The sequence below is a fragment of the Chiloscyllium punctatum genome, chromosome 39 (genome assembly GCF_047496795.1).
Source record: "Chiloscyllium punctatum isolate Juve2018m chromosome 39, sChiPun1.3, whole genome shotgun sequence".
Lineage (NCBI taxonomy): Eukaryota > Metazoa > Chordata > Chondrichthyes > Orectolobiformes > Hemiscylliidae > Chiloscyllium > Chiloscyllium punctatum.
Window position 1 is genome coordinate 57245263 of NC_092777.1, and position 23072 is coordinate 57268334.

Below are 23072 nucleotides of genomic sequence, written 5' to 3' on the forward strand. Positions count from 1 at the left end.
TAAATAAATGTATTTAGCCTTCCATATTGAAAGCATATTATTCCACACAAAATATGATGCTACTGATGGTACAGCTGGGGCAAGTCAGATCTCAGTAAAATATGACTTGATAGATTTTTTTAAAAAATGTTTTTGTACCAGGTCAGGTTTCTCCGACTGCTTCAGATACTGGTCATGATTTGGAGATGCCGGTGTTGGACTGGGGTGTACAAAGTTTAAAAAATCTCTCAACACCAGGTTATAGTCCAACAGGTTTAATTGGAAGCACACTAGCTTCCAGTTAAACCTGTTGGACTATAACCTGGTGTTGTAATTTTTTAAACTTGGATACTGGTAGCATATACAGTACTGACCTGTAGCCTGCCTCGTGCGCCCAGAATGTCTTTGCTGAAATCCTTCAGGTAACAGTGTTGAGCTGCAACATCTGTTGTTCAATTTTGTCATCTGAGGTTTCTTTTGTGAGCTGGAGCAGGGAGAACCCACAGGTTCCGAGGGGCTGGGTATGTTTTGCTTCTGTCCCATCTGGTATTGGTATTCCTGATGCCATTTCACACCCCCCTGCCCTAGATCTAGGAGGATCAGGTTTAGGAGCAAATTACTGCAGATTCTGGAAAAATTGCTGGAAATCTCAGCAAGATAAGCCGCATCCATGGAGAGAAAGTGTTTTGAGTCTAGATGACACTTCAGCTCTGAAGAGTCATGTATGCTGGGGACAACATTTATGCAATAGTGGAAGGGGTGGTGTTGGAGTGCTGGGAGAGAAGCTATATTGATAGTTCAGATTAAGTGATTGGAATGTGAGAATGGCAGAACAACTGTCTGATTACCAGACTGGAAAGAACAGACAGTCCTACGGAGGAGGAGGAGGGGAGAGTATGGCGGAATGTAACAAACAAAGCTAAAAGAAAGGGTAGGAATGAGAATGAGTTCACAATCTGAAGGTGTTGAACTCTATGTTGAGCCCACGGGCTGTAGCGTGCCTAGACTGTAGATGAGAAGTTTGCACTTCTCATTAGTATTGCAGCATGCTGAGTACAGACAGATGAGCATGTGGGCAAGCTGCTGTGTTCCCCAGCTGAGGGAAAGTCAGAGTCATGCTTGCGCACTGACTGGACATATTCCACAAAGCAGTCACCTGGTCTGCGTTTGGTTTCTCCAGTGTAGAGTGGGCCACATTGGGTGCAGTGAATACAATACACAAGATTGAAGGAGGTACAGGTGAAATGCTGCTTCACTTGGAAAAACTGTTTAGGCCTTTGGATGGTGAGGATGTTAAGGAATAGGTGTCGCATATTCTGCAGTTACATGGGAAGGTGCAATGGTATTGGCGGTCAAGGAATGGACTACAGGTCCCAAAGGGAAGAATCCCTGCAAAGTCCGCTTTAACCTGGTGTGGTGTCATTGCCCCAATAGCAACTCTGCTGGAGTTGTCCATGTAATTGTGTGAAGGGTGGTCCTATCATGTAAAATGCAACATTTTCATATGCAAGTATTTAGGTTGAGCTCTACAAGGAGAGACTTGGAAAAACCAAATTAAAATAACTTTAGTCAAACTTTGGTTAGAACGTGCTTTTTGATTACTGACCAAAGTCCTGGCCTCAGTGTCAAAAAGGTGTGGAGTAGCAAAATCCACAATGTGGCCCATGTGCATCTCTCCTGCAGCCTATTTGCACTGACGCTCAAATCTTTGCTCAGTATGGATATGAGAGTAAGTGTGACTGGGAAGTTGGGAGTGAAGCTTTGAGCAACAGTGAAGTTGCAAGAGCATAAAGACAAAGGAGCAGCGTAGATTATTCAGACCAAGTTTGTTTTGCCATTCAGCTGGATCATGACTGATCTGATCACTCTCAACTTCACTTTCCTGCCTTTTTCCCTTTTTTTTAACCCTTGACTCCCTTATTGATTTTTAAGACCTCTATCTCTGCCTTGAATATACTTAATGACCTGACATCAGCAGTTCTCTGCAGTAAAGAATTCCAAAGATTCATCACCCTCAGAAGGAATTCTTCCCTTTCTTAACAGTCCCTTACTCAGAGATAAGGTTAATGATGAGGTAGTTAGTAGAAAAAGTTGTAATTTAACAACAATTTAGTATGTAAAATTACTAATGTTTATCACTTTATCCCATGTACCATGATACCTTTATAAACCAATCCCAATAAATCTATAAATTATCTTTTAGTTGCAACTTCTCATTACCCACGTGATGATGCTGCTCCTTCAAAGTTATGTTGTCCTTGTTTTTTTTTCTCAAAAGGGGTTGTAAAAGGTGGAGGATCTGATTTTGTCTGGATTAGGCCACATTGATTGCAGCTAACAGATACTGTCTACAGCATCAATCAGGAAGAAGGGCTTTTAGGGTTTTTTTTTGTAAAACACTTTGTACAATGAAAGGGGAGTGACCAATTCTCCTGGTTCAGAAGTTTTTCTAGTTTGGTTTAGTTTTAAGCTGGGGACTTAAAGAAACAACTGCAGTGGAAGAGGTTCCATGTTTCAGCCAATGATCCCTGGCTGATTTCCCTCCCCCACAGTGTCCCCAATTCGTCAATCACATGTGAATTTGTTAATGGAGCACATGTTATGGCAAATCGATCTATATGTATAGCATATACCCTGTGTATGCTTTATGGTTGGACCTGCTGGGCACTACAAAAAAATCCCAAAGTCTTTGAATATCATCTCCATGTGTAACACAGAATTGAAGCAAAATATTTTATTTGTGATTGAGTGTTTAATTATCTGCTGTAAGATACATACAGATACAAAGCTATTTAGCCTTTCTAGCACCTTCAGTCAAAATGCATTGTATTTCTTCCACCTCTTCCCACATCTTGACTACAAATTATATGGCAAAATTGAAAATTTGACTCTGCAAGATGGCGGCGATTCTGTGGACAGCTCTGCCTAACAGCCAAGGCATACTGGTGTTTTTTGCCATTCCTGGCCAGCTTATGTGGTGGAATTATTAGTTTAAAATCTTACAGAACACATTTGTTAATATTTGAGAGTGGGAAGGATGCCAAAGGGAAAAGGATTGAGCAAACAGCAGTATGGAGGACACGCCCCTGCAGCACCTACCACACCAGAGACTGCTGCAGCAGCGGCCTCTCCTGAACCCCCTGGGGACCTAACAGACTCGCAGAAATTGGCTGCAGTGATGGAGAGATTTACCTTGAAAGTTGGGGCTGTGATTGAGCAGATCAGTGGGGAGATTCGTGCCCAGGTCCAACCTATCTAGTCCATGCTGCAGAAGCATGAACAGGAGATCCAGGGCTTCTGGGAGAGACTGGAGGAGGTTGAGGGTCGAACTAAGGCCTCGGAAGCTGCGAGGGAGTAATCATCCAGTCTGATCCAGTTGCTCCGGCGAGAGGTGCAGGCCTTGCGAGACCATATCGATGACCTTGAAAATCGAGGTCGGAGGATAAATCTCTGAATTGTGGGCTCCCTAAAGGTGAGCAGCCATTCAGCTTCTTTGAAAGCTGGCGGCCGAAGTTTTTATGCCTTCACATGGAGTCCAGCAGGCTGCAGATTGAAAGGGTTTATCGGGTTACAGTGCACAGGTCAGGGCCGGTGCAAAGCCCCCACCCGGTCCTAGTGCACTTCCACTCATAAGGACAAGCTAAAAGTGATATAAGCTTCTAGATTACTGAGAAATGATCTGCAGGCACTGCTGTACAAGGGGTCAAAAAAAAATCACGTTTTTTTAGGATTTCTCAGCAGCTTTAATTTGAAAAAGGGAAGTCTTTCGATGAAGTTAAAAAGGCAGAGGAACCTGGACATCCGGTACTCTGAGATACCACGCAATGCTCCATTTCAGCCACGAGGACTCAGTTATATATTTGACTCAGCGGATAAAGCCAGAAACTTTGTAGACACTTTAAAATAGACTGGCCTGAAGAATACAGTTAATGTTAGTTCTCTTTTCCTTCCTTCTTTCCTCCAGTTTTCCCTTTTTTTAATTATTCCTTTCTTTCTTCCTAATAATTCCTTTTTTGGAAAGGAGGGGAATAAGTTGTTCCATTTTTTTGCTAACTGGATTTTCTGATGGGAAATTTTGTGGATGTTCTATGTCCCCCTTTTTGTTTGTTCTGTTTCTCTTTTAGTCAAGTAGGGGTGACGTGAAGCCAGGGATGGGTGGAGTGCTCATTCTGACTGTGTCTTTTTTCTGTTATTTAAGGATCATCTCCTTGTTTTTTTTTATTCTGGCCTAAGGCTGGGGCACAGGCCGGGTTTGAAGGAGCTGTGAAGGGGGGAATGGGGGAAATGAGTAGGATGAGTGCCTCCTATGGGCAGGGGAAGAGTCTTCCATTCAAGGTCTTATGGTTGGTTTTCTATGTAGTTTTTTGGTAGTAATAGTTGTTTATAGTTATGATAGAGTAGTTTTTGTATATATAGTTCTTTCAACTCTGACTCTTTATTTACTTGTGTTCAGCGCTTTGAAAGCAGGGTTCTCCCTCCCAGGGGTTCAAGGGTCTCTGAAAGGAGATATGACTAAGTGTCTTATTAAATGGTGCACCTGGAACATCAGGAGAAGTCATTTGTCTGTTAAAAGGGAAAGAAAAGTGCTTTCTGGTCTTGAGGGAAAGGGGTTGGTATTGCTTTGTTGCAGGAAACCCATCTTGATGCGGAACACCTGAAATTACATTGGGGGGTTATGACTGGGTATTCTTTTTTTCATCCTTTACCACCACTCCCCTACTTTTAGTAGTACTTATCCAGAAAAATCTTCCATTCACATTATTAGAACAGGTGAAAGATGAGCAGCCAAGCATAGATGTTCTGTATTCTGTGTTTTTTTTTGTTTTTTAAATTTTTCGTTTTTTAATCTTTGTTATTTGTTGGTGTTGCTTTGCACAGTTAGGGTTTGTTTTGTATTATAGGGTAGGTTAGTAGTTAGTAGACTGTAGTTGTATTATAATTTGTTTTTTCTTTTTATTATACTAATATTTGTTTGTATTTTTCAATAATTTTGTAAAGTTAAAAATTTGCTAATAAAAATATATTTACAAAAAAATTAACATTTGCTTCCATTTTGCCCTGAGTAACTCATGCTGTGTGCATGACATGAATTCAAATTTTTTACCTGTTTTCATCTGTGTATCCTTGTTCTTGTGTGGCATAGCTTGAAGTTCAATTCTGGAATAATTAAATTAATTTGAAGTCCTTTCAATGAGAAGCATCCCAGTTGCAATAATTCAAATGTTGTAAGTTCTGGAATGAATATCTGTTTTGGAAAAATTAAATAACAGGCAGTTTCTGAGCTTGGACATTGAACTGAACTTCCCCAAGTAGTAATTTTTGCCATTATGTAATAGTGGGGTGAGGATTGTTGGAAATGTCACTTTGCTTTACTGATATAAATCTTTATCCTTAGAAAGCTTAGTATCTAATATTTCCTGCAAACTAGATTAAATATAAATATTTGTAAATTTGAACAATTAATCACAATTAGTAAATTGTAACATTGTGAATACTTGAAGAGACAAAAAACCAGTTATTGCGTATTTTGTCTTTGTGCCAAAGATTCCAGAAATATTTGAGTACATGATGCAAATAACACTAAAATGATCAAGATCAAATAAAATGGGTTTTTTTTTAAAGGCAGAGGAAATTCAAGCCACTATATTTTCCATTGATTTTTAATTTTAGCTAAGATTTTGGACAGCATATATAATGCTTTGTGAATTATTATTCACAAATGTTGGAACGTGTACTATGTATGTTTGTCTGTCTTTCAGCTATGATATGGTGCATTATGGTCATTCCAACCAGCTGAGGCAGGCACGTTCTATGGGTGATTACCTCATTGTGGGAGTGCATACAGATGGTAAGTTGCAAAGTCACTATTTCACACTGCTTTATTTGTAATCATCCAGCGCACATTGCTTCCATAGTTATGGTATTAGTTGAATACTTTCAGTTGTTTAAATCAATGATCTCCACTGTAGTTTTCCTTGTTTTGCAGAAAAGTTGAATTTTATTTCTACAAGTGCAAAGCTGTGATTTAATGTTTTAAAAATACCTTATTTAAATGTGCCTGCAATAAGGTGACTCAAAAGCAGTTGCTTTATGTCAGCTACATGTTTAGTTTCAAGATTAAAAGTATAAAATGTCGTATGCAGTGCATATCTGTAATCTGCCAGAAGAGAATCAACTGTCTTCAAGCTTTCTTTATTCGAATGTGATGTGGAGGTGCCGGTGTTTATCTGGGGTGAAAAAGTTAAAAATCTCAACACCAGGTTATAGTCCAACAGGTTTATTTGGAAGTACAAGCTTTTGGAGCACTGCTCCTTTGACAGGTAGTGGACCAGGATTATAGGACACAAAATTTAAAGCAAAAGATAATAGTGTAGAGGCAAGCAAGAAAGCCTCCATGAAAGAAGTAAACCAGAAGAGTGGTCAGTAGGATCAGGATAATGAAAATAACATTAGTGCAAAGTACAGTAAGGATAAAAGCATGATTTAAGGAAAGAGTAGGGTGCTTAAGGATCATTATATATGCAGCCAGAAGACTGTGGTAGGGTTCTAAATGAATACTTTGTGTTTAAAATTTAGCAAAGGCAGAGAGGAGATTCTGAATGGTCTGACAAGCTTAAAAGTAGAAGCGGAAATTAGGCGAGAGAATGATGAAGTTGATCATTCTGCTTTTCTTGATGTTGCCTTGGAAGGGATCAGCTAAGATCAAGGATCAAACCTGAAACGTCCTAGTTTGTTTGGCTGAGGTATTGTTATGTTTTGGCCACCAGAAGTATTAGGGAAGCTCTTGCAAAAATAACTGACCTTTGCAATGTGTCTTTGTCGATAGTTATCCATATCATTGCAATCCCTATCATCCATGCTCCACAGATACAGTGCTGAATTTCTATTGTAGAAAATTCATTCTGAAAGAATAATTAATATATTAGAAATTTTTAATTTAAAATTATCTTACAAGGTACTTTTTTTTTGTAATCTATTTATGGTAACAAGTTCTGTATTTATCTTGGTCTGTTTAGGGGTAAACATTAACTTCAGAGTCTCATGTATATTAAACTGTTCCCCAGTTCTTGTACTAAAATTAATCCTGAACACTTCTTGAGAGTTTGACTCCTGTGTCCATTGAGTTGATGTTTTCTGGAGGTTTTGTTAGGTTTTTTCCTCTCCCCTTTTAATTGTCTGTCTGTCTCTGTCTTGCAATTGGATATTCAGTGAAATTTGAGGATATCTCTCACCTGTAGACAGCATTGATCACTTTATGATCAATCAATATTTTGTATGTTGTACCAAATGTAAAAAGTACTAAATGTATCCTGCCAATGACCCAATTGTTAAATTTAAGAACCGTATGTTAGCACAGTGTTACATATTACTTTAAATAATGACCTATCGAGCATATTTAATGTGCTTTATGTGACTGGGGTTGGAATACACCTGGTAATCATTCCATTCATTTTTCCCTTTTTAATTAAAAAGAAGCTAATAATTAAATATTTTCTTTTTTATTTCAGAGGAAGTTGCCAAGCACAAAGGTCCGCCTGTATTTACACAGGATGAACGTTACAAGATGGTCCGTGCAATTAAGTGGGTTGATGAAGTCATTGAAGGAGCACCGTATGTGACGACACTTGAAACGCTGGATAAATATAATGCTGATTTTTGTGTACATGGAGGTATGCTGTATTCAATGATGTAATCAGCTTCTTTTGTCATTCAAGACTATAAAATTAAGATTTTAAATATCTATGCTTGAACTTTTTTTGAGACTTAGAATGAAATATATATTTCAGACACTTCTGTAGATGTTATTCCATTATTGCCTTTTAGATTAGTATTGATTTTAATTTTTTTGCTCAATCGTGTTTTGTAGATGATATCACTTTGACTGCTGACGGAAAAGATACTTATGAAGAAGTGAAGAGAATGGGCAGATATAGGTAACCATGCTGCTTAAAAGCCAAGTTCTGGTATTTTTATACTTGTCATAGGAATTATTATAATAAAAACATTTAGAAACATAGAGTAGGAGGCTCTTTGAGCCTGTTCCACCATTCATCGTGATCATGGTTGATTGTCCAGTTCAATAGCCTAATCCTGCTTTCTCCCCAAAATCAGTTCAGAGGGCATAAATAGAAACAAAAAGTTTGTATTCTTTATTTTCATGTTAGTGAAGAACGTAGTACTACCTATAATGAAAATTCTACTCTTGCTCTACCTCAGCAATGCCTTGAATTTATATCGTGCATTTAACATGGTAAAATGTCAGGCACTTCAGAATAGCAGTATCTAACTAAGTTGGATACTGAGCTGTACAAGGTTAGCTTGAGACAGAGCTAAAACCTTGATTTAAATCGAGGCTTTCTACATATCTGAAAGAGAGTAGATGAAAGGGTTTAAGGATCAAATTCCAAATCAAAAGCCCATGGCATTTGAAGACTCGGCCATCAGTAATGAAACAGTTTAACCAGTAATGTACAAGAACAGGAGAAGCATAAAGATTGAGTGGGTTGAGGTCATGGAGAAATTTGGAGATATGGATGTGGATTTTACACTTGAAGTGTTAACAGCCTGGGAGCCAATGTTGGTCAGTGAGCATGGTAGTGATTGTGGCTTAGCTGAGTTAGGATATGGATAATCGTCTTTTTACAATCGTCTTTTTACAAGTTCAATTTTACAACTGGAAAACTAAGGCCAACCAGGAAAATACTGGCTTAATTAGGCCAAAGTATGAAAAGGACTGGCTGAAGGTTTCTTCTAGCAGTAAAGGAACTAGTGCAGGAGCAAAGTCTTTTATAGATCAATTAAGTGAGAAATGTGGCTACCAATACTTGAGCCTTTCTGATTTTCTTTTAAAAAATTTTCAGAGAGTGTAAACGCACACAGGGCGTTTCTACCACAGATCTGGTTGGTCGAATGCTGCTCATGACTAAAGCTCATCACAGTAACATTGTGAGTAAAATGTATAAATATAGTTTTATAAGGAAGTGATTTTTGAGCCCATGTGTGCCAGATGTTACTAATGTTGGCATTGTGTATTTAATTTGTGAAAGCCAAATAGATTTGTACTTGAGTGCTTTAATCCCCTATGCTAAAACCAATTTTAAAGAACAGATCCTATCTAATTTTAATGTCAGCAGATATTACAGATGTGAGTTATTTGCTTTGAAAATTGATTATGCTGTGTGAATGTCAAGGAGAAGTATAAGCTATGATACAAATAACTAGATGTTAGACTAAAACGTAAACTGAGTTGTTACAAGTGTAGAGAGTTGAACAGTGTAGTGCTGGAAAAGCATAGCTAGTTAGGCATCATCTGAGGAGCAGGAGATTCAACGTTTCGAGCACTAGTTCTTCATTCCCGATGAAGAGTTTATGCTCTAAACATCAACTCTTCTGCCCTTAGGATGCTGTCTGACCGGCTGTGCGATTCCAGCACCACATTTTTCGACTCTAATCTACAGCATCTACAGTCCTCACTTTCCCAAGTGTACCAAATTAAAATTCTACAGTTTTAGTAAAAGTGACTTGTCTAGTTCTGATTTGATTTGTAATTCAGCAATACCACTTAATCATATTGCTGAGCATTTTAAAAGGTCCTAATCTCAAAGTATAATTGTGGCATGTTTTAATATTACAAAATATAGCTTAATTGACTAAAATCCTCAAGCAAGATACTAAGCATCAATGCTTTATTGCATAGTATAATAGAATAACTACAAAGCTGAAAGCTTTATTTTGCCATATTTTGTCCACTTTCTGAATCAGATCAAAACAAGAAACTATTCATATTTCAGAAGAAGATGTGATTTGGAGATTACATGATAATTATAGATGAGGAAGGCTATCTTGCAGATCTTAATGTTTCTTGGATTCATGAATTAAATATGCACTTTTGTAACCTGCAATTTCTTGAGAAGGATAAGAAGGCTAGAATGTGCAAACGAATAGGTGGCATCACAAAAAAACTTGTGTTTTTGCAGCATAAGGTTATAATCTGGAATGCACTAACTGAAAGGGTGATGGAGACATTTATGTTGTGGCTATTAAAAAGGAATTGGATGATCATCTAAAAGAAAAATATTTGCTAGGTAGAAAAGTGGATTCACTAAAGTTTTTCATTTTGCAGAGAACCATTGTAGGTTTGATAGGCAGAATAGCTTTATTTTTCTCTATTTCTGTGGTTCTGTTTCTTCTGATACTGGATTGTTGCTTCCTCTAGAGTATGTGAATGCTGTATGACTCTATTATCATGAAGAAAGATGGGAGGGGATGACAGAGCAATTGTCATGCTGATTAAAACTGAAACATTTTTGTTACAAAGTAGCACTGCTTTGTTGGAATTAGCATGATTTAGGATCTTGATCTTATTATGCCCCGTATCTGAATTCTTGACCTGTGCAGTATGGTAAATTTAATTGTTATAAATTTTGACCCATACTGTTGATTTGGACATTTTTATTGCAATGGGAGATGATTTACAATTTGTCTCTCACTCTTTCAATAACTTTTTAAATGTTAAATTTTTTAAACATCCCAAATATCAGTGTTTAAATTATAAACTTCATTGAGCAAGAGGTTTGCTATTTAAACAGTCTCTTCCTTTTTATTTTTGTGCCGAGTGAAGCATTTTTGCCTGCTTTTCAATTTATTTCATTTATTACCTAATGTGGGAGTTTAGACTTTCCTGCTTAGAACCAAAGAGGCATCTTCTATCTTAAATTGCTGTGATACAGATTAATTCAGTGATTTTTTTTGTGAAACTAGTTTCATATCTTGAAGGAAAGCTAACTTTCAGAAATTGGCCTCCTATCTTGAGGTTCTGTACCAAGATCTAAGGAGAAATGGTATACAAATAAAATATTAATTTTAATAGAATGAAGTTTACTAATTAACTTTGTACAATTATTTAAATATATAATACCCAATTTCTACAGGAAAAAAATTCAGACTACCAGGAGCACACTGACAACTTTGGCAAGGTATTGGTTGTTATTTTTTTCTGTATTCGTTTGCATGCTTTCCTTTTGTTTTACATAATTTTAGGTCTCCTTTCTCGATCTGTCTTTAATTCCTTTGAATTAGCATAATTGTGTTCCTATACTTGAACCAGTGTTATGATTTCTGCACAATGTAACTGCTTGCAAGAAAATCAGAAATTTTTTCCATGGAAAGCAAAATGTCCAAGCTCAAATGAAGCAGTCCAAATCTGATATCCTGTTCTGGTCACATCCATTGCGACTTTAAAGCCTAAATGGAGTAAGGATTTATCTAGGCCGCATCCAAGGAGCAGGAGAATTGACATTTCGGGTATAAGCCCTTCTTCAGGAATGAGGAGGGTGTGCCAAGCAGGCTAAGATAAAAGATAGCGGGGAGGGGTGATGGGAATGCATTCCCAACGCCCCTCCCCCAAGTCCCTCCTCCCTGCCTTCTATCTTAGCCTGCTTGGCACACCCTCCTCATTCATGAAGAAGGGCTTCTGCCTGAAACGTTGATTTTCCTGCTCCTTGGATGCTGCCTGACCTGCGTTTTTCCAGCAACACATTTTTCAGCTCTGATCTCCAGCATCTGCAGTCCTCACTTTCTCCTAAGGATTTATCTATCAAATGTAATTTTGGAAACTAACTGGATGGCAATGAAAACTTGCATTGCCCTGACTTCCAAGGTGCTGGATTGCACGAACTTTCATAGTTGTGTATATTGCTACTAGAGGGAATAGCATATCAGCAAAAATCATCTTACAAGTAGAAAAATGGACTGGTAAACTAAAAATTCAAGATACTTTATGCTGTCGAAAGTTCATATTTATTCAGCAGCCTCTGGAATTTTGGAACAAGCAATGTTTTCCTGTACCTTGCTGCTCTTAACAAAAGCTTTAACATTTTATAATTAACTGGTTATAAATTGGCCCCATAGTTTTCTTTACCCCATGAGGTTACTCTCCAATAACTGGTATTGACTTAAACCCCCTTAGGAAGTATGATGATATGCTTAAAGTTTACTTTTTCATAGATTATTCATGGGTTTCTTGAGTTTATGTAATATGTTTTGAATTTTCAGAATGTGATTGAGGTACCACATATTAGGCTACTTGATGACCTAAGAATCCATGGTGTTAAAGGTAGTATATTAGCATGGGTAGAGGACTGGCTAGCTAATAGACGTAGTTAGGATAAGGAGGGAGATTTTTGGAATGACTAATTCTACTTAGTGCCAGAAGGGCACTAATTCTACTTGGGGCCACAATTATTAACAGTAAATATAAATTGGGTGAGGAAAGTGAATGTATACTGTAGCCACGTTTGCGAATGACACACGTGAGAAAGAAGGTGCTAAGGATGATAGTCTACAGCGGGGTACAGACATATTAAGCATATGAACAAAATATTTAGCACATGTGGGAAAATATAAGGTTATGCACTTCAGTAAGAAGAATAGAGGAGCTGAATATTATTTGAATGAAGAAAAAGTGCACAAAGGTACAGAACCGAAGGATTTTTGAGTTCTTGTGTATGAATCAGCAAGCTAAAATCCAAGCTCAGTAAGTAACGGGGAAGGCAAGTGGAATGTTATTTTTTTTATTTCAAACGAAATGGCGTATGAAAGTAGGGAATCTTTTGATAAAGGCACGAGTCAGACCAAGGCTGGAACGCAGTGAATAGTTTAGGGCCCTTTTGCCTACAGAAAGATGTTCTGACATTGGAGGCACTCTGGAGAGCGTTTGATACAAGAAAGGGCAGGTGTGGCTGTGTCACAGAATGGTGATGTCTAATAAAGTAGTCATACTTCTGAAATAAGTTTACAAAAAGATCTACATTCGGTGTTAAAGAAGTCATCTTTCTCATTAGTAGAAGTTAATTTTGGTTATTCTAAAAGTTAGGAAATTTGATGAATTGAGTTTTTGAGTTTCTTTGGTTCATATTGATTTCTCTTTCTATTCTCTTTATGATAGCCGCAAAACTATCTTTTTAGCATGTGTGATCTTAGGAGCAATATGTGTATGTTCCAACTGCAGAAAATGTTCAGCTGAAATAAGATGTTTGACTAAATATTTCCACTAGATGGCAGTTTGTGTTACTTGTTCTAACTGTCTTGCTCTGCAATGCCCTTGTGGTATTACAGTACTTGACAAATCTTTCTTCCGTTTCTGGAAGACTAAAGCTCAGAATACATCTGACAGCATGTCCAGAAGTGAATCATTATCCAGCATTTTTCAAATCAGCATTCATTCCACACCAAGTTTCTCACTTCCAAATAAAAAACTAATCTCAAACCTGTATTAGTTATTAACAAAACACTGGTTTATTCTTTGAACAAGTGCACTCTTCTAACAAAAAAAAGGATAAACTGCTTAATGCACAGTCTGTATGATACAGTAGGAATGTGTGACCTAGCAAGGAAAGAAATTAAACAATTAAATCTGAGACAGTCAAAATCTCTGAATTTTTAAAGAAACATTTGGCGGAGCTTTCAGAAATGGTTCAAGGCAAGTATGGCTATGGACTTGGAGCCTTCTTGAGAGAGTTGATTTTAGATATTTTTTTTAAAAATTGTGCCCTGAAAACCAAATTATAATTGGGTAATATCAGTGAATTCAAAAGAATGAGAACTCAGTTTGTACTACTTATCCTAAACCATCTGTACAGGCAAAACATTAACTCTAATGATTACTGGAATTTGAGCATCACTAAAGCAAGTATAGTACAAGCTTGAAAGGCTGAACACATCACACGAGCACAACTAAGAATGTTTACAGTTAGGATTCAAATCCTGTGTGTCGTCCTCATGGGAATGAAGGATAAAGAGTGAAATTCAAACCACACTGCCAGTTACAATGATTCACAACTATCCACATTTTGTCCTGAAACAACAGGTTAATAAGAGGGCACTTTGCCTGGGAGGCCTCAATGTCTAACCATATCGACGCAGAGTCCTCACAGGCCCAATCACACTCAAAAGATAGAAGAGAGCTCAATTGATATCTTCTGCCATCTAAGAGATCCACTCATCCCAACCCCTGGGGCATTTGCATTTTTGCAGGCTTGATAAGGGACTGCTTATGGCACCAAATAAAAGAACTAAACCAACTATTTAGTTTCTGAAATGTTTATCAAGGAAAAAGCAAGGCAAGCATCCACAGAGGGTGCAGTAAGTGAGGAAGGACATTCATTTTAATAAGAGCAACTTGACTTAACCATGATATTGGAAGGGCCCCTTGTCTTTGAAGGTCTTGTTTATTCTTGTTAAACAAATGGACAAAATTAAGCTTGAATAGCTGATCAAAACTAGGGGCAACTGAGGCTCAAGTAAAGAAAGCCTCCCTGTGCCCATTTAAAGGGGCATCCACCTTCTTCATCCAGTATCTCCCAAGACCCCCATAGGCATAGCTTCCAATTTTGGAAAAATTGATCTCTTAACCTGAGAAAAAGCCAAATGAAAGAAAACATCGTACAAATATGGCACTGAAACTGCTGGGTTTGAAAGAAAATGGAGAACATCATCCATGTGTAATGTGATCTAATGCATCTTTGACCCTACCTTTTGGGCCAGCTATGTTAGGGTCCCCACGAATGGCCTCTGCCAGTGGCTCAATCACCAATGTGAACAGCAAAGGTGAGCGGGGGCAGCCTTGCCGACTGCCTCTACCAATGTTTAAAATGATCAGACCGTATAACTTTACTGAGAACTGTCGCGAGAGAATTACTGCAAAAGACCCTTTCCCATCTAGTAAACACTTTACCCAGGCCGAACTGCTCCAGGGTATGAAAAAGATACAGCCATTCTACCCAGGCAAATGCCTTTTCCGTGTCCAAGGGAACCACCAACTGACCATTGCTGGCACACTTGAATCATATTAAGCAGTCTCTTAACATTATTTAAAAATATGCTACCCTTTTATAAAGCTAGTCTGATCCTCCTTAACAATAGAGGGCAACAGCCTTTTCAACCTCCATGCCAGAGTTTTCAATAAAATTCGATTATCAGTTTGAAAGAGAGAAGGGTCTGGAAGAAGCAGTCTTCTGAGTCGTCCCCTCCTTGACGATAAGGGAGATATTAGCGTCTCTCGAAGATGGCGGGAGGCAATCTGACTATGAATAGTTATACATGTCTAGCATTGGTCCTGACAGTATGTTTACAAGTTCTTTAGAAAACTTTCACTGGGCAAGCCATCAGGGCTGGTGCCTTACCACTTTGAAATTGCCTCACTGCCTCCTGTATCTCTTGGGCTGTTAACACAGCACTAAGGAGAGATGCCTGTTCAGCAGATACATCAGGAAGATCCAAATTCCTAAAAAAAAATTCCATCTTATCCCATCTGTCCTCACAGCATTCAGAGTGGTAGAGTTCAGAGTAAAACCTCTGAAATGCTGCATTGATCTTTTTTTAGTATTGTAAGTAAGACTCCCATTCCTTTCCATAATAGAAGCAATAGACTGGGAGGCATTCAAATATGCCAAGTATTTACCTGGACTATCACCATGCTCAAACAGCCTCTGCTTTGCAACAGACAGTTCCTTCCTTGCTGTATGCATTAACTTGGAGTTTAAGGTGGATTGGAGAGCTGTGATCCGCTGCAGCTTAGTCACCAATGGTCTCTTGTAATAAGGCGTCTCAGCTGCTCTCCCTTCTATCGCTTCTGGCTGCCAGAGTGAGATAATTATCCCTCTAGCATAGGCCTTAGCAGTCTTCTCAAGAATGGACTGATTTCTAGCTGCACCTGAGTTGGTGACCAAAAAAAGCTTCCCCAGAGAAGTTTTCTGCAAACTTGCTGGATGAAAGGATCCATTTACCAGTACTGTGAGCCCTTTAATCTTAACCATTAACTGCACTGCTGCATATCTTTTAAGATGGCAATATTCCCAATTGAACAGGATACCACCAAATCTAAAAAAGCCATGGGACTTAGGAAATAATCAATCCTTGTGTGGCATTTGAGTATTGGAAAAGAATGTAAAATCTCTGCCCATGGGGTTTAAACGTCTCCCAATCCCAGTTCCCCATACAGTTCACCCAATTGCTTAGATTATGAAGAAAGCTTTGGGGGGACCTTTTAGGCATTCTATCTAGCACAGGATCCATAAGGCAATTAAAGATTCCCCCCCCCATAATATTATGTTCCGTGCCAAGGCCGTCAGCTGAGTGAATCAGTCAGAAATTTGAGGGTGGGCCAGAGGACAGTAGACATTCGAAATACCATATTCCTCACCTTAAGAATAACAAACTGATCATACTTACTTATTAATATAATCTATTAAATGGGAGACCCTTCAGGATGAGTATTGCCACCCCCCTGCTTCTACTACTAAAAGATAAGAAAAACACCTGATCAAATCCACCCTGCTGCAACGTCATGTTCCTTGTCATTAACATTACCTTGTCATTCTCCTGCAACAGGGCAAATCCACCCACTCCTTTCTAAGGCTCGCCAATACCTTTTCTTCTTAACTGGTGAATGAATGCCTCTGATGTTCCAGGTGCACCATTTAAGAATGCTGCTAACCATGATCCTTTACAATCACCTTTGACCTGCCGAGAGGAAGAATTCATTTTGTAACATGCTGATCATGCTCAAAAGGAAACTGAGTCTATTTACAAAAAAAACAAAGAAAAATCTATAAAACACAAAACGCACTTTAATGGGGAGGGGGCTGTACCCCCTGTCCACCAATAGTGCTTACATTTCTCTCACACCTTCCAGCTTGGCTGCACCCCAAATCTAAGCAATGGAAGAAGCCAAACAAAGGATATTGTAAACACAAAGGTATAACAAAAACAGTGAGCACTCTGCCCATTCCCCACAATGTCAATACCACTGCGCACTGGAGAGAAGAAAAACTCATCAACAACAGTTTCTTTGGAAAAGAGTGAAAAGTGTCCAAGAGGTTTTGGCTTGCTTCAAGGAACCTAATGACTGCAGTCTCCTCGTAAGTAATGTGAAGCACTGCTGGGTATTTCATCGAATATTGAATACCGCAGTCCTTTAACCTTCTCTCAACCTCATCAAGCGATTTCCTCTTATGAATCACTGCTGCAGAAAAGGCTTGGCAAAACATTATCCTAGTCCCCTGCTAGGTCAGGGCCTGCAGATCTCTCCCCAACCTTCTACAAGTTTCCATGACTCTCTCTGCTTGTCCCTATAAACCTTGAAATCATATCAGTACTGGATAGGGGCATTGATCCTGACTGGATCTGTGCACCACAACCCGATGAGCTCTGTCAACCTTCATCTGGTCTGCCGGGTCCCAGCCAAGAAATTGTGGCAACCAGGCTTTAAAAGAACTTGCTGGCTGCCTACTTTCTAATCCCAATGACCTGGATATTCACCTACCTCTATTTTCCAGGTCATCGACTTGCTCAGTCAGGTCCGAACCAGTTTCTCAAGAGTCTGGATCTGCCCTGCCGAGGACTTGACCTCGGTCTCCAGCGAGCCGCCGCTCAACCTCTTCAACTTGCTTCTGGAGCCCTTCCAACTCCTTTACATGCTTTTGCAGCATGGCTGAGATGGGCTCCAGTTGATTACAAGTCTCTTCCTACATCTCCTGGATCAGCTGTCTGACTGCTGAGTTCTTCCATAATGTTCTGCTGCACAGGCATTTAGAGTCATCGAGATGTACAGTATGGAAACAGACCCTTCAGTCCAACCCAGCCATGCCGACCAGATATCCCAACCCAATCTAGTCCCACCTGGCCCATATCCCTCCAAGCCCATCCAAATACCTCTTAAATGTTGCAATTGTACCAGCCTCCACCACATCCTCTGGCAGCTCATTCCATACACGTACTACCCTCTGTGTGAAAACATTGCCCCTTAGGTCTCTTTTATATCTTTTCCCCCTCGCCCTAAACCCATGCCCTCTAGTTCTGGACTCCCTGACCCCAGGGAAAAGATTTTGTCTATTTATCCTATCCATGCCCCTCATAATTTTGTAAACCTCTATAAGGTCACCCCTCAGCCTCCAACGCTGCAGGAATAAACAGCCTCAGCCTGTTCAACCTCTCCCTGTAGCTCAGATCCTCCAACCCTGGCAACATCCTTGTAAATCTTTTCTGAACCCTTTCAAGTTTCACAACACTTTTCCGATAGGAAGGAGACCAGAATTGCATGCGATGTTCCAACAGTGGCCTAACCAATGTCCTGTACAGCCGCAACATGACCTCCCAACACCTGTACTCCATACTCTGACCAATAATGAAAAGCATACCAAACACTGCCTTCACTATCCGATCTACTCCACTTTCAAGGAGCTATGAACCTGCACTCCAAGGTCTCTGTTCAGCAACACTCCCCAGGACCTTACCATTAAGTGTATAAGTCCTGCTAAGATTTGCTTTCCCAAAATGCAGCACTTTGCATTTATCTGAATTAAACTCCATCTGCCTCCACCACCCTCTACCTTTTTGAGTCAGTTCTGTATCCTAATGGTTAGTTCTCCCTGTATTCTGAGATCTAACCTTGCTAATCAGTCTCCCATGGGGATCCTTGTCGAACGCCTTACTGAAGTCCTTATAGATCACATCTACTGCTCTGCCCTCATCAATCTTCTTTGTTACTTCTTCAAAGAACTCAATCAAGTTTGTGAGACATGATTTCCCTTGCACAAAGCCATGTTGACTATCCCGAATCAGTCCTTGCCTTTCCAAATACATGTACATCCTGTCCCTCAGGATTCCCTCCAACAACTTGCCCACCACCAAGGTCAGGTTCACCGGTCCATAGTTCCCTGGCTTGTCTTTACTGCCCGCCCTTAAACAGTGGCACCACATTTGCCAACCTCCAGTCTTCTGGCACCTCACCTGTGACTATCGATGATGCAAATATCTCAGCAAGAGGCCCAGCAATCACTTCTCTAGCTTCCCACAGAGTTCTCGGGTACACCTGATCAGGTCCTGGGGAATTATCCACCTTTAACCGTTTCAAGACATCCAGCACTTCCTCCTTTGTAATATGGACATTTTGCAAGATGTCACCATCTATTTCCCTACAGTCTATATCTTCCATATCCTTTTCCACAGCAAATACTGATGCAAAATATTCATTTAGTACCTCCCCCGTTTTCTGTGACTCTGCACAAAGGCCGCCTTGCTGATCTTTGAGGGGCCCTATTCTCTCCCTAGTTACCCTTTTTTGTCCTTAATATATTTGTAAAAACCCTTTTGGATTCTCCTTAATTCTATCTGCCAAAGCTATCTCATGTCCCCTTTTTGCCCTCCTGATTTCCCTCAAGTATACTCCTATGCCTTTATACTCTTCTAAGGATTCACTCGATATATCCCGTCTATACCTGACACATGCCTCCTTCTTTTTCTTAACCAAGCCCTCAATTTCTTTAGTCATCCACTTGACTTTAAATTGAATCAGTAATTCAAGGGGGACATGTATTTTCTTGGGCTCAGAAAAAAAAAGAGACTATCTCCTTGAAACACAAAATTCTAATTGGGCTGGACAGACTAGTGTAAGGACTTTCTTTTTTTTTCCCTCTGCCCTAGGGGGTCCAGAATAAGAGGTCACCATCTCAGGCTATGTGGTAGGTCATTTGGAACTAAGGGGAGCAGCAATGTATCACTCAGTTGGTGGTAAACCTGTAGAATACTCTACCACAGAAAGCTGTGGAGGGCAAGTCAATGCATTTGAGGAAGAAATGGATCTCTAGAAACTAAAAATATTGAGGAAAATAGTGAGCGCAGGGCAGATTTTGGACTGAGTTGAGGAGGAACTTATTCACACAAAGGAATTCCCTGCCTGGTGAAGCAGTTGAGGCTACCCTGTTAAGTTTTAAGGCAAAGATAGATTTTTAAACCGTAAAGGAATTGAGAGTTATGAGTGGAAGGGTAAGTGGAGCTGAGTCCACCAAAAGAACAGCTCAGGGGACCTACTTTTGCTTCGTTTCCAGAAGTGTAATGTAATGTCTCTTCTAACCTGAAAAGTCCTCTGATAAGGAAGTTTCAGTATGTGCTTAGTATAACTCGTTCCCCATCTCCATCTGTTTGTACAGTTTCAAAAAATAAAATTGAATTCAGGCTGAACTCACTCCTTAAGCCACAGAAAGCCATCTACCACATTTTGATAATCACTCCTCTTAGAAGATGGGATCCATTTTACAGAACATGTGTTGCAAAAAGCATCACTTTACAAATATTAATATTAGTTTATAAATACAAAGGTCATGATAACCATAGGGCCATCTCAATCATTGGCATCACTGGTATGGGTTTCTTTTGGGTTATGTTTAAGGGTGATGCATGAATGGAACAAGTTGCCAGGGGAGATGATGTAGATGGGTAAAGTTACAACATTTATAAGGCATCTGAATCAGTGCACGAACAGGAAAGGTTTAAAGCCATGTAGGCCAAACACTGGTAAATGGGACTAGATCATCTTAGGATATTTGGCACTGACATGTTGGACTAAAAGGTGTGTTTCTATGCTGTACAAGTTTATGACTCCAACTTCCAGATTGTGCTTCTGACTATACTGTCATTTCTATGCTGCTTGATCTATAGCAAACACGATCGCCTTCAGCTACAAGAGGAATATAAGAAATAGGATATACCTCGTGTATCATCTTTTCGTACGCCTCAGTAAATTAATCTTCGATCAGTGGTCCAGGAGTCTTCCCACAAAAACATGCACTTCACTGTACGTATTGAGGACACCAGTTCTGACTGTTTTGGTGACCAGAATGGAGTGAAACAGTGCTGTGTCTTAGCCCCACTGATATCATCGTATTTATGTTCTTGAAATTTTCCTTCCCTGCAGATTTGGAAGGCATTTATCTACACATTTGGTAGCATGGTGATCTCTACAATCAATCTAGACAGCAAACCAGAATAAAAATATAATGTATTTTTTGATAAAGACACCACCTCCATATTAATATCGCGCACAAACCAGTTACAAACACTTTTTTTTTCCCCACGCCTGTAACTTGTTTTCCCTGACTACAAGTATCAGTGAACTATGGTCATTTAGCCAGGCTGTGCTAGTTTCACTCAATAACTCCTTGATGGAAGGAGTTAACATTCTGCTACTTTGGCTTTCACCAAAAACCCATCTGTCTGTTAGCACAGAACTTTTTACTTTAGTAAACAAAGTAGATATCAGGCTTCCTGATTCCTAAAAAGTGCAATAAGCAACATTTTAAGATGAATCCTGGGATGCATATGTTAGGTTGAGGCCTATATTTTTAATATCATGATGCGCGTTATGAAATGTGACAACTTGTGACTATGGTGAAGCAACTGGATTCAGATGCCCAAAAGTATGCATAAAGGGTACTTGTAAGCAAGGTATGAAGTCCTTCAACATTGTTTCTAGCATTTGGGCCATACTGGTGGAAGACTGAAGATACACCACCATGATCATCTGCTTGGTAATAGGTGACAATAACAAAACCAACTTGTACCAATATCTGATAGCCGCCTTTCATCTGGCAATTTAAGCAGAACCTGCCTGTCACAAATTGCTCTCCCCAGCAAGAAGGATGACAAATGAATTGCAAACTACTTTAATTTGCTGCACAACCATCATGTTGCATAGATAGGATGCTAAGAAAAACCTAAACAAATTAGAGGAACTTTAAGATGTAGATTTTGATCAATAATTTCCTTTGTTTGAAATAGAACTGATTGCAAATATTCCCTAAGGTAAGTGCTAAATTAAAGCTTAGTTGGAAAGAAAAAACTAGTCTGGAAGTTGTCTTGCAGTCACGTAAGCTTTTTAGCCTTTCGGAGAATAAATCGCGCAGAGGCTTGGAAGTATTCTATCCCAAAATGTCAGAGGCATTTAACAGAAGACTTTTAGCTTAAATAAAGAGTGGGAGTTTGTGCTATAAATGTGACCTGTAAAACCTGTTTATTTTTAAATTATTGTTCATAAATCTTGGCAAAGTGTGAACAAATTGGATGTAGTACTGAATGTACACTAAGAATGAAGAATTGTTTGATCTTTTTAGTACATTTGTAGTCAATATTTTGTTAACTCATTTGTTTTTAATGTGATGTTGATCAAATGTTTTGCGCTAAATGACACTTCTTCATTCCAAAATTTAACTATTTAAAATGACTCAAACTAATAAAATCAAATGAGAAAGATTGTATCTTTGAATGCAAGAATCTATAGCCCCTTTGGTTCATTGAGATTTACACTAAGTAATTATCTCAATATAGCCTAATAAAGATTAACTTTGCTTGCAAGGTCTAGAGATAAAGTATATGATGTATCGTTTGTTTTCTGATTTAACAAAAAGCTATATAAATACAATGTAAAGTCATTGCACGCATCCTAAAATGTTTTTATTCTTTGTTTGAAAGGGGCCGAAAGGTCACAGCCCCTGGACTGGAGTATCTCAATTTTTGCAGACTTCGCAAAAAATTATTCAATTTGCTTCTGGAAAAGAGCCTGAACCAAATGACACTATAATTTACGTGGCAGGAGCATTTGACTTGTTCCGTATCCTTATTAAGTTAGTTTTTGTTGATGATAAAGCTTCTCTGTTCTGTAGTATATAAAGTGTATTAATTTTAAAAATCTTGTAACCTCAGGTTATAGTCCAACAGGTTTATTTGGAAGTACAAGCTTTCAGAGCACTGTTCCATCGTCAGGTAGCTAGTTGAGTAGGATCGTAGGACACAATTTATTGCAAAAGATCATAGTGTCATACACTGATGCAATATATTGAACAAACCTAGCTTGCTGTTAAGTCTTTCAGCTTTTAGAATGGGCTGGAGGTTTCCATTCATTAATATGTAAATCCCAGAACTACTTTCAAGTCACATTCCCAAGATAACTTAAGGTTTTACATAAAAGTGATATCTCTGCTCAGACCATGCATTAAAGGTAAAGGTGTGAGGTTAGGTTAAATTAGATTCCCTACAGTATGATCTTTATCAGTTTGAAGATATTCTAGTCTTGAAGCAGACTGGTTCTATTTCCAAAGTAGGAATTTATAAGATATCACATGGATTATAAAATTTGCATTTGCAGATACTTTGTGTGCTTTTTAAAGGAATGACAATCCATGTGACATTTTATAAATTCCTACTTTGGAAATAGAACCAGTCTGACTCAAAATTGGAATACATGCAGACTCTAACTACAC

General features: G+C 38.9%; 1 protein-coding gene across 1 annotated transcript in view; it reads left to right on the forward strand.

The window, feature by feature from the left end:
• Positions 1 to 23072, forward strand: part of pcyt2 (phosphate cytidylyltransferase 2, ethanolamine) — a 59888-nt gene that overhangs the window by 20669 nt on the left and 16147 nt on the right. The window contains exons 2-7 of the mRNA XM_072558783.1: positions 5739 to 5827; positions 7488 to 7649; positions 7847 to 7913; positions 8841 to 8925; positions 10911 to 10955; positions 22285 to 22423. Of these exons, the coding sequence (XP_072414884.1) occupies positions 5739 to 5827; positions 7488 to 7649; positions 7847 to 7913; positions 8841 to 8925; positions 10911 to 10955; positions 22285 to 22423 (587 nt within the window). The remainder of the gene's footprint in view (positions 1 to 5738; positions 5828 to 7487; positions 7650 to 7846; positions 7914 to 8840; positions 8926 to 10910; positions 10956 to 22284; positions 22424 to 23072) is intronic.